The following is a 14201-nucleotide window of genomic DNA, read 5'->3' as shown; positions in this document are numbered from 1 at the left end:
CCCTACACATATATATATATATATATATATATATATTAAAATATCTCACCTATTGCATTCTGGAAATTGTAAATTTAAAATGTTATTACAAAATTTTGGAAAATAAACTATAGCATTAGAAATTCGGAAGATAAAAGCGTAACTCAAAATAGTATCCAGTGTTCTCAGTGAAAAAATCAAAATATTATGGTTCATACTTTTTATGTCTAACGTAAGGTAGTTAGTAAAAAGACGAGTCCTAATCATCTTATGTGTTTGTTATAAAAATACCAGTTATGCAAATCGCTAACAATAATAATGAATTAACTATTAATTTTTGTTTTTTGAAATGTGTACCTCTCTATCATGAGAACACGCTGAGCATAAATGTACAGTAAGACATCATATCAATATGCAACTTCTCTTGAGCACGTTATTTTATGAGAAGAATTTACATAGCAGAAACCAACATGTAAAAGTACTACCAGATATGATGATGGAAAACTTTAAAAAAAAACAGAATGTAAGAATAATAGTAAATCAAACATTGACGAAAAACGTAGCTGAAAAAAAACAAAGACACTAAAATGTATATGTCTTGAGAAAACCAATATTAATCGTGTTGTGAAAGATAATTGCAAGCATAGAAATGTTGCTAAAGAGTATTAGCCTTAGTCTGTGACGCGTAAATAATCACATTAATTCCCCAATAAATGAGCTATTTAATATATTAGTTGGTTTGAAAACAGTTAAGGAACAACTATAACAAATCATAACATAAACATAAACCAGTATGATTAATACGAATCAAAGGAAAACTAAAACAAATGTATCTGTATGTTGTATAACTAGGGAATAAGAGCTACTGTGACAGTTTAGGTATTTCTAACTAAACAATTTCATATTGTTTAATCAAAAAGAGTTGACAGTTTCTTTGAATCCAAAATTTGCTTTGATAATAATAGTATTTTATAAAAACCAAATTTTATGTAAACAAATATTATGTATAATTTCAAATTTAAATAAAAAGAACACAAATAGAGATACAGCTCTAATACTACATCTGTAGTTTTATAGTATGTACTCCTCAAATTTGTGAAGTTTCTACTTTAACTACAGTAATAAGATTCACTTTGATTTTATGAAAATATTTATGTTGTGTTGGATTTCATTATTAGACAAATTAATATAATGAAGGTGAAAAGTGTTTTGATTTCACGAATTTCAAATAAGTAGTTGCCAGTTTTAAGAAAAACGTAACCAATATATATATATTCAGAAATGTTCAACAGAAACGCAAATAATCGTAATACATGCGCAATGTTTTCAGCAAGTGGACAGTGAATCTCAAGGAAATATGACATAATTTAACTGTATAGAATGGCGTCAAAAATACCTTTAGTTTTCACCTGTATTGAATTTAATTTTGATGTTTGACATAATAGTTGTTCTCATAACAATTAATGATGAATTAAGATATATTAATCCTAGGTTGGACATTTAAGCAATGTGTGCTTTACTTAACTACAAATAAGTATAACTTATAAATAACTGAAGTTACTTTACGTAAGTATATCTGGTTTATCAATATATCCAAAACCTACAGAAAAACGTCACTATTAAAAGAAATGTAGTTCCTAGTTCATTTAGTTAGTCTTTTTATAAATACGATTTGCCGAGTGAAATATATATTTTGTTATGTATAGAGGTCCATCTTTGGAATGAGATTAGATAACTAATCAAGGAACGGAAATGAAACAAGAACCTTATATTTTCTAAACTAAAATTACACAAGATAACTTTCTCCACACATTGTATTTTTCTTGTGTGGCGGTTATTAAAGTTTTTATTTTTTACACTCAGTTAAAAAGCTACTTTCTGAATCCATTCTTTGTTAGAATTTTGGAAACAAACATTATGAAATGAATAGTGCAGTATTGTAATATTTAAACATTTGTGCATTTCGTTTTTTCCACTAAATCGTTAGTTTGCATTAAATTTATAATCATACATATACTAAGCAGTTATTATATAGCAGCACGGAATATTTCTAATTAATATTAAAATTAAAGGTATAAATTTAAAATTTTTTGTATTTAAGAATTGTGATATTTTTCGTCATTTCCGACTTATTAATAAAAGAAATCAAGTAGAAACGCAAACTAAGAAACATGCGGCAAAGTAATTATTAAAACGTTTACTAATTTTAGTGGCACGTATAGCTTTCAGGTTTAATTTATTTAATTGAACGTGTAGAGTACTTGAGTATCTGTTTGTTTGTTGTGAATTTAGCGCAAAGCTACACCAGAACTATCTGCGATAGCCATCCCTAATTTAGCAGTGTAAGACTAAAGGAAAGACAGTTAGTCATCACCACCTACCGCCATCTGTTGGGCTACTCTTTTACCAACAAATAGTGAAATTGACCGTCACATATAACGCCCCACGGCTGAAAGGGCGAGCATGTTTGGTGTGACGGAGATTCGAACCCGTGACCCTCAGATTACAAGTCAAGCGCTCTAACCACAATCTTAGTAACAGAATGTGAAATTATCAAAGATTATTTATTATTAAAGTTTATTTTTATTTCATCTCTTTGCCCACCCTGTTTAGTTATTCTAATTAATTTTATTTCATTTTTAATTGTGGTTGCTTGCATAGTTCAGTTATTATTGCTTCTGTCTGACCCTTCTTAAGTTATTAAGCCTACATTCATTCATTTAATGTACGCAACTAGCATCAGTTTTGAATCTTTTCTGCAAAATATCCAGTTGTTACAAAATCTAACAGTAGAATATCCTCTAATAACTTAAAACAGTAGGTGATAGACAATAAAACATTATTACGTCGTTAGCCTTTGATACAGTGTCGTCTTTACGAGTTTTGTGATAGTCAATATCTGATTTTTCAACTTATTCCCTCGAACCCACAAATAAATTTTATTGTTTGTTTCTTTGTAATTAAGCACAAAGCTATACAATGGTCTATCTATGCTCTGCCCACCACGGGTATCAAAACCCGGTTTCTAACGTTGTAAGTCCGCAGACATACCGCTGTGCCACTGGGGGACATAAATTTTATTCAGTCAATTCATACGTGTATCATTTGTTTATGAATATTTGAAACCGAAATATATATATATATATATATATATGTGTGTGTGTTTGTATTTAAATATTTAAGATCTTACATAGCCTGGTAGATAGGGCACCCGACTCGCAATCTATGAGTTGCGGGTTCAAATCACATCGCCGAACATGTTTGCTCATTCAGCCGTGTGAGCGTTATAATGTGACAGTAAACCCAACTCTACAATTAGGGAACCCCAAGAGTTGGCGTTGGGTGATGTTGACCAGTTACCTTCTCTCTAGACTATCACTTCTTAATAACGAAGAGCTGGCGCAGACAGTCCCTCATGCAGCTTTGTGCAAAATTCCGCAAACAAAGAAAAACAATAACAAAAGTTAAAAATATTGTGTATGTGGTGTATGAAATGTAAGCTATACGTGTAACAAATTCTGTAATTTACGTTGTTGTTTTGTAATTATTATACTTGTGTTCTTAAAATACCTGCTTATTAATAAATCAGTTTTAGAATAATAATTTATTTATGTATGCGAGAAATGATTTATTGTAACTTATTCTTGACCAAGATTTTTTTTTTTGCATAAAACAGTTTTTACTAAGATGCTTGTTTAAGTTGTGAGTAATTCAGAAAGTTTTCAATAAGTTGTTTAAATAGATGTTAGATTACTTAAAGATTTACATATTTAGATTGTTTAATCTATTCATAATTTTGCAATACCATTTATAAAAGTCCTCCTGTTGGTCAGTGTTAACTTTACGGACTTTACGCAGGTAGTTTATTGTGTCAACTTTGCGCTAAAAAAACAAAGAACTCTTTGTTAACGCCCTCATTACTTCAATAAAATATATTGCAGCACCATCTATCGACATAAGGATTAAATATATATTGGTTATACTTTCTCTGAAGATGCAACATTTTCAAAATTCCATAACTTTCGTAAACATAGCTTTGACCCCATTTAAAAAGTTGTTTATTATGAAATGGCGTAAGAAATACTCTCAATATTGTTATGAAATTCTAATCAATTTAAAAGCTTACAATTTATTCCCTCTTATGATAAGTATATTATAGTTTTATGTAAAGAAAGGTTACAGAGGGAGCGACAGTCAGAAATTCGGAACTAATACCTGAAGTTTGTTCTTGATTTCCGGTCCAAGTTGAGTAAAACAGCTCGAGAGAGTAATGGAATCTGTCTATTTTTTTTTATTAAACAACCTAGTACTTGTAATATCAAAATATTAGAATTAAATCTATGAAAATACAATTAAATATTTTTTAAATAACTTTGCGCAGGCAATGTTATTTTCAGATTACCATCTTAGCATTCCTGAGAGCATAAACAAAAAGAAACTACTATTTAATTATCATTAAAAGTTGAATATCTTTTCCGTTCGCGCAGCATGTAAGGGTTTCGTTACATCAAATCAATGGATTTTGTATCGGTTATTAATTTAAACTTATTATACTATTTTCAGAGGGGAAAGATTATCCATAAATAACGTCAAATGAATACATTTTCACTACAGTTCCTATGCATTTGAAATTAGCAAAGTCACTGAATTTGAATTGTTTCTATTGACATTTATATTGAAAACAAAATTATTGTTTACATACAGTAAGTTCAATATTGTAAAGAGATCGATAGTGATTGAATTTTTAAAATCAACAGTTGTTGAAAAGGAAGCGGTTTTTATGCTTTTTTCAGTTAGTATTACTTTTAAAATCGTTAAACCTTTTTTTAAATAAGTAAACAGATTTGGCCATCACTGAGAATTTGTCTTAGTTTTAGTGAATGTAATTATGCTATATATATATATATACAATACATATATTAAAATTGTTCATTACAAAAGAACCTGGAGTTTCGCTTTTGGAAGATTCGTCTTAATTTATACGTAATGCATAGTAAACATTTTACGAATATTTTTCAAATCACCCTAAAAACAATGCTTATTCATAAAACAAAGATATACATCAGCGGTATTGTAGCATAATTCAATATATAATTTGTAGAATTTCTGTAAATATCTTAACATGTTAAAGACCTTTAAACAGGAAATAATTATAACTGATATGCCAAGTTTTGGTTTGCGAGAACCGTCCATTTGTGCATGTTTTCATTAAATATATGTGCATATGGCAAAAATAGAAGGAATTATTCAAGAATAAAATCATATGTATCATCTTCTTATCATGAAGACGTTTTTTCTTACTTAAAAGCGTATTTATAACAATGTATAATCAACTGAAATAATACGTATGTTTTTTCTGAGATTAAATGTGTTCCGGTTGTGCTTCTGGTCTATTCTCCATTGTAAGTACCTTGTTTATCCATTATAATCTACATTGTAGACTCTTTCGATTATTTGTCTACCGGGAACTTCTATTAACTGAAATATTGTCATTTTAATTATGGCCTAAAAATGTTAAAAAATAACAAACATTTACCTCATTTGTACCGCTGAATAAAGGTTCTCCAGTATGCATCTCTACAAGAATACAGCCTAGACTCCAAATATCAATGGCCATGTCATAAGAAATTCCAAGAAGAACTTCTGGGGATCGGTAAAACCTACTCTGAATATATTGGTAGATCTGGACGGAAGAAAACAGTGTAATTTGTAATTTAAAACGTCTATTCATAATTACTACACTAATATAAAATATGAGTACAAACCTGTGCATGTAATGGACATAGATCAAATGTACAACTTTACATATTTCATATAAGTCATGATCTAGTACTATTAAAATGAACTTCCAGTGTAATTTCTCGCAACTATAAATATGAACAAATAAGTTCTAGTTTTGAAGTGTTCGTAGCAAATTTGATGTTAAATAACACTTTCGATTCACTTAATATTATTTATGAAATGTTTTAGGTCCTTCAATTCGTATCGACTTATCTTGAATTTAATCAACTGAATATTTTAATGTGGTGGAAAAAGAAGCGATGCCTTTTTTTCATATCTTACAATAATTTATTACGTGAAACAGAAGAAATTTTTATGTTACTTTACGACCTGGATCCCTAAATAATTACTAACCATCAGTTATTTACAACTTTTTTCATACATAGATGAAGATATTCCAATACCAGAATGCGTAAAATCCTTTTGACAAAACCCATAAAATGTAATTCAAAGACAAATAGTTCAAGCTTGTGTAGGATATGTTTGTGGCAATGTTAGTATACTCTGTTTCTTTCCTTTCGTGAAAATACTATTTGAATAAGTTTAATAGTTACATGTTACAAGTTGTCGAGTGGTTTATAAAGTATTTAGATGGTAAAAGCCACAGACTTAACCACATTTTCTTGAATATGAATTTTGTGCTTTAAATAAAAAGTTTTCTTTTTAAATGTTGTTATAAAAGCGAATCTACTTACTCTTCAAACGGAATGTTTAGAAAGTTAAATAAAGTACGTTTCTAAGTTATTCTGGTTAGTTCAGGTTTTGTTTGAAAATATTTAAAAGTAACCCCTGAATTAATGAAACAGTATAGTGTTTCAAGTTGTTTTTAGCGAGTTATGCAATCGGACTGACTTATCTTTAAGTAAGTGATTTTTATTTAGTTGTTTTCTTTAGCTACATTAGGTGTATTTAGAAACGTGAATGTGTTACATCAAGTTAAGTATTTTTAATGACAAGGAAGAAGTAGTCCTTTGATACATTTTGTAATTGATTTTTAATAACTGCAGAGCGAGTGACTGTATACTCTTCGAAATGTTGTAATTACAGTAAAAATCCATCAAGTTTTATTTGTTCAAAAGGCCTGTCATCAATCAGTCTTGAAATAAATTACGTAAGAATGAATGTATTTAAAATATTTAATATATGCCTTCGTGATTTTGAAAAATACCTAATGAAAAACACGTGTATTTTGCTTTGTAAAAAGTATAAAAAAACGATTTAAAGTAAACATAGTACTACTTTTTATAGTTTATTTTACTAGTAAAAAGCATTATTGTGAAAAGTGTATTAAAAAAAAAGGTTAAGGCTTCTTGGAATCAGATACTGAATGCGTACCACTGATCTATTATGTTGAACTGGACTGCACAGTAGCTAGTGTCACTATATTTGCCCTTGATGTCAAACGATAGCCGTATTGTTGATCCTTAAATTGTTGAATTAACAATGTAAAATGAAAGAGAGCAATAACTGACAATATTGTATTGGTCTAAATTGTTTTTATTGTGATCTGCTGTATTATTGATAATAATTGTAAAAACTTGTACAAATACATCGTAAAATAAGATGTACAGTTAAAACGGAATCCAAGTATTAATACTGAAATAGCACCAGACTATTAAGTACTGTAGTTATTTCGAAACCATATATAATTACATAAACAGGTTGATAACGTACATCTACTATTAAATTAGGTTAAATTACACTACAGAATTTGTATATGCGCTTTTTTTTACATTTCATATCACAAATTATAAATAATATTGGTTGATAAATGTTTGAAAGTTTGTAAAAAAGTACACTATACACTTTGGGTTTTGTACAAATATTTTTATATTTAATACAGACTTAAACTACTGATGTTTAAGTAAAATTAATTTTGAAACATTTTTACCTGCATCTTTTGCGGATTGTTGCTTAGAAAGGTGACGCATTAATATTTTTTAATCACTTAATCAAACTGTAAACATGGTTGTCTTTTAGAGTACAATCAAACATTTGTCCATTAAAACCAGAGGAAACTCCATTCTAAACCATTTCTTTCAAAACAGCAATATGTACTTTAAGGTTAGTTGTACTTGCTTGAGGAAGTTCGCCATCTATTGATTTCAGAAGTCTCTCAAAATGATTTTCTATTGCCTGACATACTTTGATTACACATGCTGATGTCTTTACCACATCATCTCAATTTTTTCTTTGTTGTAGAATTAACCTCCAAACAGTCTCCAAAACATATTTTTTCTTGCTTAATTTCGACTACATAGCCAAACTTATCCTTCATCTGCTTCCTTATAGGGAGAAAAAGATGTACAATTTGATGCATTTTCGTAATCACAAAGAACCTATATAGGGTCACGTACTTCAAGATCATACCTGTGTAATACACATACGTCTAACACAACTGCAGGACCACTAGGAAGTGTCATGTGATCTTTTGAGTCATATTAAATTTATGTTTCATCCTAGGCTCTTTCCTGCTGCTTTTACTTCACGACATATGAGCAATCATTTATATGTAGCTGCGAACTGTCGAACAGTAGGGTTGTTATTGCAACAGGAAGATGATCTAACAGCAACAAATAAAGAAATCAAAGTTATCCTGGTTTAATTTATATGTCAAAAAATATTTCATGGAAGCTGAAGATGATGATATAAGTGCTTCACAGAGTTTATCGTAGTTAGGAACACAATAAATGGTGTTTTACGTTGAGTAGCATACGTTCTTTTACCGATGACGGCTGTTCTTTTTCTTTCTACTAGAAAAATTCTCCAAGATAACTTGCTGGAACTTCCTATTAGAATATTAGAATTTTTACCTAATGGAATCCTGGAGTTGAACAAAACAAAAACATCTATCAAATATTCTTAATAATTTAACCTGAACTCAGTTCCTATAAATTTAGAATAGTTCAAGCCTATGTTACAAAGTTCTATGGCATCTGCCACACTTGAACGTAGAGTTTGTACTATAACTTTAACTTTCTTTTTTCTTTTTTGCTCCTGCCGTTGAATGTGCATTGTGCGTAATTTATTTCCTAAGTATAAGCCGTCTTGTTCTTGCACTTTGTGCAAATCAGTAATGATCTGCATTCAATATATTCACCATCTGCTCTTTTTAAAATTTTCTCAGGTGCAAAAGTGTTTTGAATAAGCCTTGGTATGTAACATATATGAAGTATGACATACATTTTGCATTTTTCATTTCTAGGGTGGAAAATCCATTTCTGTAATCGTTCTGACGACACATTGATATTCAGTTTTTTCAACATGGAGAAGTAGCAACTTGGACCATCAAAAACAAGTGTCACGGTTATAATCTCAACATCAGACAGTTCTTTTAGGCATATTCTCACCAAGTGTGCTTGTTCTTGTATTATCATGCCATTACTAAGGAACTAACCAATAGATACCTTTCAGTTTCTGTTTAGAGTATCAATCATGAACACCAATCATAGATGGCAAGAGAAGTTGTACCGTATTCTGTGGCTGTGCCAATACCATCATGGCCAAAAATCTCCTTTACGTCCCATTCAATATGTTTTCCTAAAGCCATTTCATCTGGCATTAAAACAACTTTAGTGGTTCCTTCTTTTGCTTTTTTTTTTCTCAATATTTGTAACGCATTAAATGCTTACTGTATAAAGCCTGCTCCTCTTTTAGCGTTTTGATACCACTTTCGGATAACAGATAAATGTGTAGAGTAAGACTAAAAGTGCGTTTTACAAAATTATAGGCTTTGGTGGAGAAAAACTGTCAAAACCCCAAAAGTGTAGGAGATGTTTTGAAGTCGTTTTGCAATGCCCTTTTAAAGATTCCTAAATGGGTATCAGAAAAGATGCTGTTCAGCATAGTAAAACCATTAATGGATACAATTTTTTTTTTTTTTTGAGAACTTGCACAATCACTTTTAATGAAATTGCAATTTGTTTCAAACGCCTATTCATTTAATTTCTTCCTAGCCGTGCAGGACTATCACCCACGTAGTAGCTTGGATCTAACAGTGGATGATCTACAGCATAGCCTTGTACTGATGTTGTACTAGAGGTAACTGGATCTGGAGTTATATTGTATGGTGTGTTTGAATTGATGTACTTTCGTACCGATATCCTTGTTTTGGCAAATTGCAAATAAATTACAACGTACAATAGAGTCAATAATTTACTAAACCCATTTATATTTTTCCCCTTTTAATAAATATGTTATTACATAGAAAACGTATTTCTTATTAAATATTAACTTCTACAGAAATGGTAACATGCCACTAGAGAAGAAACGTATGGCTTGTATAGACAGACATAGCAATGAGCACCATCGTTTTGGCTTAGATATGGAAATTAGTATTCCTAAATAGCAATGGTATCAAAAGTGCCTACTAAGTTTCAAATTCATATTCTCACTGATTTCTCAGAGATGTTTTGTTCCTGATCAGATGCAGTAAAACTTACTATGAGCATTTAATTTCAAGTATACTAAGAACTTTTTATTGATTAATTCCTTGATAGTACTATAAGTACTATAAATGTGTGATATCAATTTGTCTAGCAAAAGGCTTTAACAACTGAAAATAACTAGACAGCTGAACATCAACTGAAGTTTTCTTAGAATAGCGCACTCCTGAGCCATAACGATAATATATATTTTGTAGGTGCTCAGGAAATTACAATACAATAGGCAAAGTATTATCTCCCAGATGAAAATGTCGACCTGTTCTATGAAAACATTATTTTTCAGATTGTTCAGAGCACAACCTGGTGGCTTTCGTTCGATAATTATTGTTTCTCCGAATATTAAGTAGTCATTTTTAACAGTTCAATTCATGTTCATGGAGCGCTGTTTGGAATTTGGAAATGCATAAATCAATTCAGTTGAAAGTAGCATATTATAATAAAACTAGAAGAAAGCTCCAAGCTTAAAACGAAAGTTGTATGTGCTCAAAAGTTAAAGTTAGTGTCAGTTAAGTAATATTCCTACCATTAGGCCTTAAAGTACTATATCTAACAATATAATATGTTGCCAGTGGCAAATAAATTCAAATGAAGTTATTTATTTGGGGGAAGACATGAATTTATCAGTACAACGACACAATTCCAGCTCTTGGTCTATTGTTACAATTCCGTGCAACACACTCATTGGTCTTTTTACATTAGATACAGGCTAAAACTAGAAAAACTCTAAGCTACTTCTTAGCAACTGAAAGTATGAGAAGGTACCAACAAGATGGCCTTTTTATAATATCCGATGGCTTCACGTGAAAGGGCCAATGCCCACTTTCTTTAATTTTCCTGAAATCTGATGATTATATATCGAGAGTAACGTCATTCGAACTTCGCGAAATTTCAAATCGTAAAAAAGAAAGGACAGGCTGCACTATCAGTAACACCTAGTTATGAGTCTCCACCTGACCTTCGCAACCCTTACCAATTCATCCACGACAGTTGATTAGATAATGTAAACATGCAGATCCACCTATGTGGTATTTCAAGTATACTGAATCGTTTCTGAATCAAACAATTGTTTACTTTTCCTGCGAAACAAGCTATACGTTCCATGTAGAGTTCGTCCAGTAGTGTTTATGCCATATAAGCATTAATATCTAATAAAAATCGCTTATATTCCTAAATAAGAAAGCATATAAACATGTATTTTGTATCACACTGCTTAGACATATTTAGACTACTGAACATACTTTAACATACCCTATAGTGCCGTTGTACCCAAGGGGGATGGGGCGCAAATATGACTATAGGATCGTATAAATTATACCCGAAAGTACACATCTAAAAATAAAGAAGTTTTAGAACTACCGTACAACTATTACTATTATTAAGTAAGTAATATAGTAACAACAATTAACATGGAGAAATGACATGTACAGTATATACACAAATAGGTTAGTGCATCAGCGTGAAGGTTGCAAAAGGAACAAATAGAAGCTAGTTTCACGCTGAAAGTAAATAAACAGAGAGACTACATACCCGATATTTTGTGTATTTCTCTCTCATTTTTTGTCTTACTTTTCAGCGTGGAATTAACCTCTCATATAAACAAATACATTTATATTCGAACAATTTCGTATACTCTAGGCATAGGAAATCGAAAATTATTTTATTGGTAGTAGCTTTTGGGTGTCCTAAAACACTGTACCTCTCTAGCATAGGAAATTTAATATTATTTTATTGGTAGTAGCTTTGCCTGTCCCAAGACATTGCACCTCTCTGTTTGCTGACAATAATTTGAAACATGTAAAATACGAGCAAGGTAGTTGTCCTTCAAACCACTGATTGTTTTGCCTTATTTTATAAGTGGAACCTAGTTTACAGGTGACACTAATCAGTCATCCCTAAACCTTTTTTCATTAATATTTAATTCCCCCGCGTACCTAATTAAACAATCATTGACTTTATTGTTTTAGCTTTGTACCTTTGCTGTTTTTATCGATAGCTCAGGAAGAGATTTGATTAGATTGATTTAGCATAAAATAGCCATTTATGCTGTTTGCAAATCACAAGTGCAACGTTTAAAATTATAAGATTGATAGAAGCATTAAAAACCCTGTCAGCAATATCCCTCTCATATATGTATTAAATACGTTAAACCGGGAGTTCCAATTGTCATATTATAAACCAAAGATCCGGAAATGTAGTCCGTAGTGACGGCTACACTCCATGCAAAAAGCAACGTGACTGTTGACTGAATGACCAAGATATCATGTGATTTGTTTGATACGTCTGTCAGCTTGTTAATTTTTGGATTTGGACATAAGTTTGCATTTATTAGTTTGTCCAAAACATGGTTAAGTATGTGTTACAAATAGGAAAAAAAAATCTCATGTTTCATCGAGTGACGGCTCAGAAGTAAGCAAACAGAAGAAATCGTTAAATGATAATGATGCTTCTGTCGGTAAACTGAACACCAAAAAACTAAAGTGCTTAAGAACTAGGAGGATTATGTAAGATTTGGTTTCACTTACAGTGTTGTTAATAACGAGGAACAACCGCAGTGCATTAAGACAGCATGAAGCCAAATAAACGTATAAGGCATTTGTAAACCAAATACCCTAAGCATGTTAAAAACCATCGAATTTGATTGAAAAGTGGGTCACTGTTCCATCAAAAGTCTTGTATTCTTCTTTAGAAGCATCTTATTGGGTGAAACATGAAGCAGCAAAATATAGAAGAGACAGTAGTTTTTTCTGCTGCCAGGAAAATGTGTGAGATCATTCATGGAGAAAGGTATGGTAAGGTCCTAAAGTCCATCATTTTATCACTTGACAGTGTCGTAAAGCGTATATATGTGATCTCTGCTGATATAAAACTGCAATTGATAATATGCATTCTGAATTATTTGCATATCTTCGTCATACAACTTGACGAAACCACAGATTTTGCAAATTTAATTCAACTTTTGGTATTTGTACGATGCTGTTACGAAGAGAAAGTAAGCATAAAGTTATATTTGGTGTACTAAGGAGAAACCACCTTCTCTCTTGTTGATGAGTTCCACCACAAACAATCTATCTTCAATTTGTTGTGTTGGGGTAGGCAGTCATGGGGCAGCTATATCTAAGGGAGGCAAGAAAAAATTCAGAGCCAAAGTAAGTGCTTTTGGTGCAGGTGTAACATTTAAACATTGCATCATACACAGGGAAGCACTAAATACACAGAAATTGCAGCCCGAAGCTAATAAAGTGCTACCAGATGTTGTGGATATTGTAAACTTTGTGAAATCAAGAGCTTTGAACAGCGTATGACAAGCTCCTGTCACATACAGCGGTGCTCTTGTTGTCTAGTGAGAAGGCGCTCAGACATATTGTTCAGGTGAAAGACGAATTTCGTATTTTTTTGTTAGACTACGACTTCACACTAGCAGCACATTTTATGAATAAAAAGCAGCCTTTAGTACTATGCTACATGACTGGCATGTTCGGTAAGCTCAAACATCTTAACTTGTCTCTGCAAGATCGGAATAGCGAAGTTTCACAGCTGAGTAAAATAGTGCCTGCATTTCGAAAAACACTATGGAAAAACCAGTTTGAGAACTAAAACCATAAAATATTTACCTCGGTGGATTTTTAGAAGAAAATAAGTTAAACCATAATCTTATTCGTGACGTTGTTTCTATTCGTCTAGAAAAAACTTTAGTATCAGTTTGGAAATCAACCGGAGAATAGGATTGGATCAGGAATCCATTTAATAACAGCGTGATTTCTCATTTACCAATGTCAACTCAACTCAAGAAAAAGTCATAGAACTATCCAGTGATAAAATTTCAGGCAGAATTCGTGTCAAAACCTCTTGCGAATTTCTTGATGCTTGTTCACAGATAACACCCTAGCCTGTCAAGAAAAGAGATGGACGTGTTTTTGACTTTCATTTAAACATACCTGTGTGGGTCAGCGTTTTTTTGCCCTGACAGCAATCAAAACAAAACAGTGATTTCGTCTG

At 31.4% G+C, this 14201-nt stretch overlaps 1 protein-coding gene across 6 annotated transcripts in view; it reads right to left on the bottom strand.

The window, feature by feature from the left end:
• LOC106462015 (serine/threonine-protein kinase minibrain-like) overlaps positions 1 to 14201 on the bottom strand; it is a 145177-nt gene that overhangs the window by 10880 nt on the left and 120096 nt on the right. For all 6 annotated transcript variants that reach the window (XM_022389293.1, XM_022389289.1, XM_022389302.1 and 3 more), the window contains one exon: positions 5516 to 5662. In XM_022389293.1, the coding sequence (XP_022245001.1) occupies positions 5516 to 5662 (147 nt within the window). The remainder of the gene's footprint in view (positions 1 to 5515; positions 5663 to 14201) is intronic.

This window comes from Limulus polyphemus, unplaced genomic scaffold (genome assembly GCF_000517525.1).
Source record: "Limulus polyphemus unplaced genomic scaffold, Limulus_polyphemus-2.1.2 Scaffold42, whole genome shotgun sequence".
Classification (NCBI taxonomy): domain Eukaryota; kingdom Metazoa; phylum Arthropoda; class Merostomata; order Xiphosura; family Limulidae; genus Limulus; species Limulus polyphemus.
The sequence above is the reverse complement of the archived record's forward strand: the minus strand, read 5'-3'. Positions and strand labels throughout refer to the sequence as shown.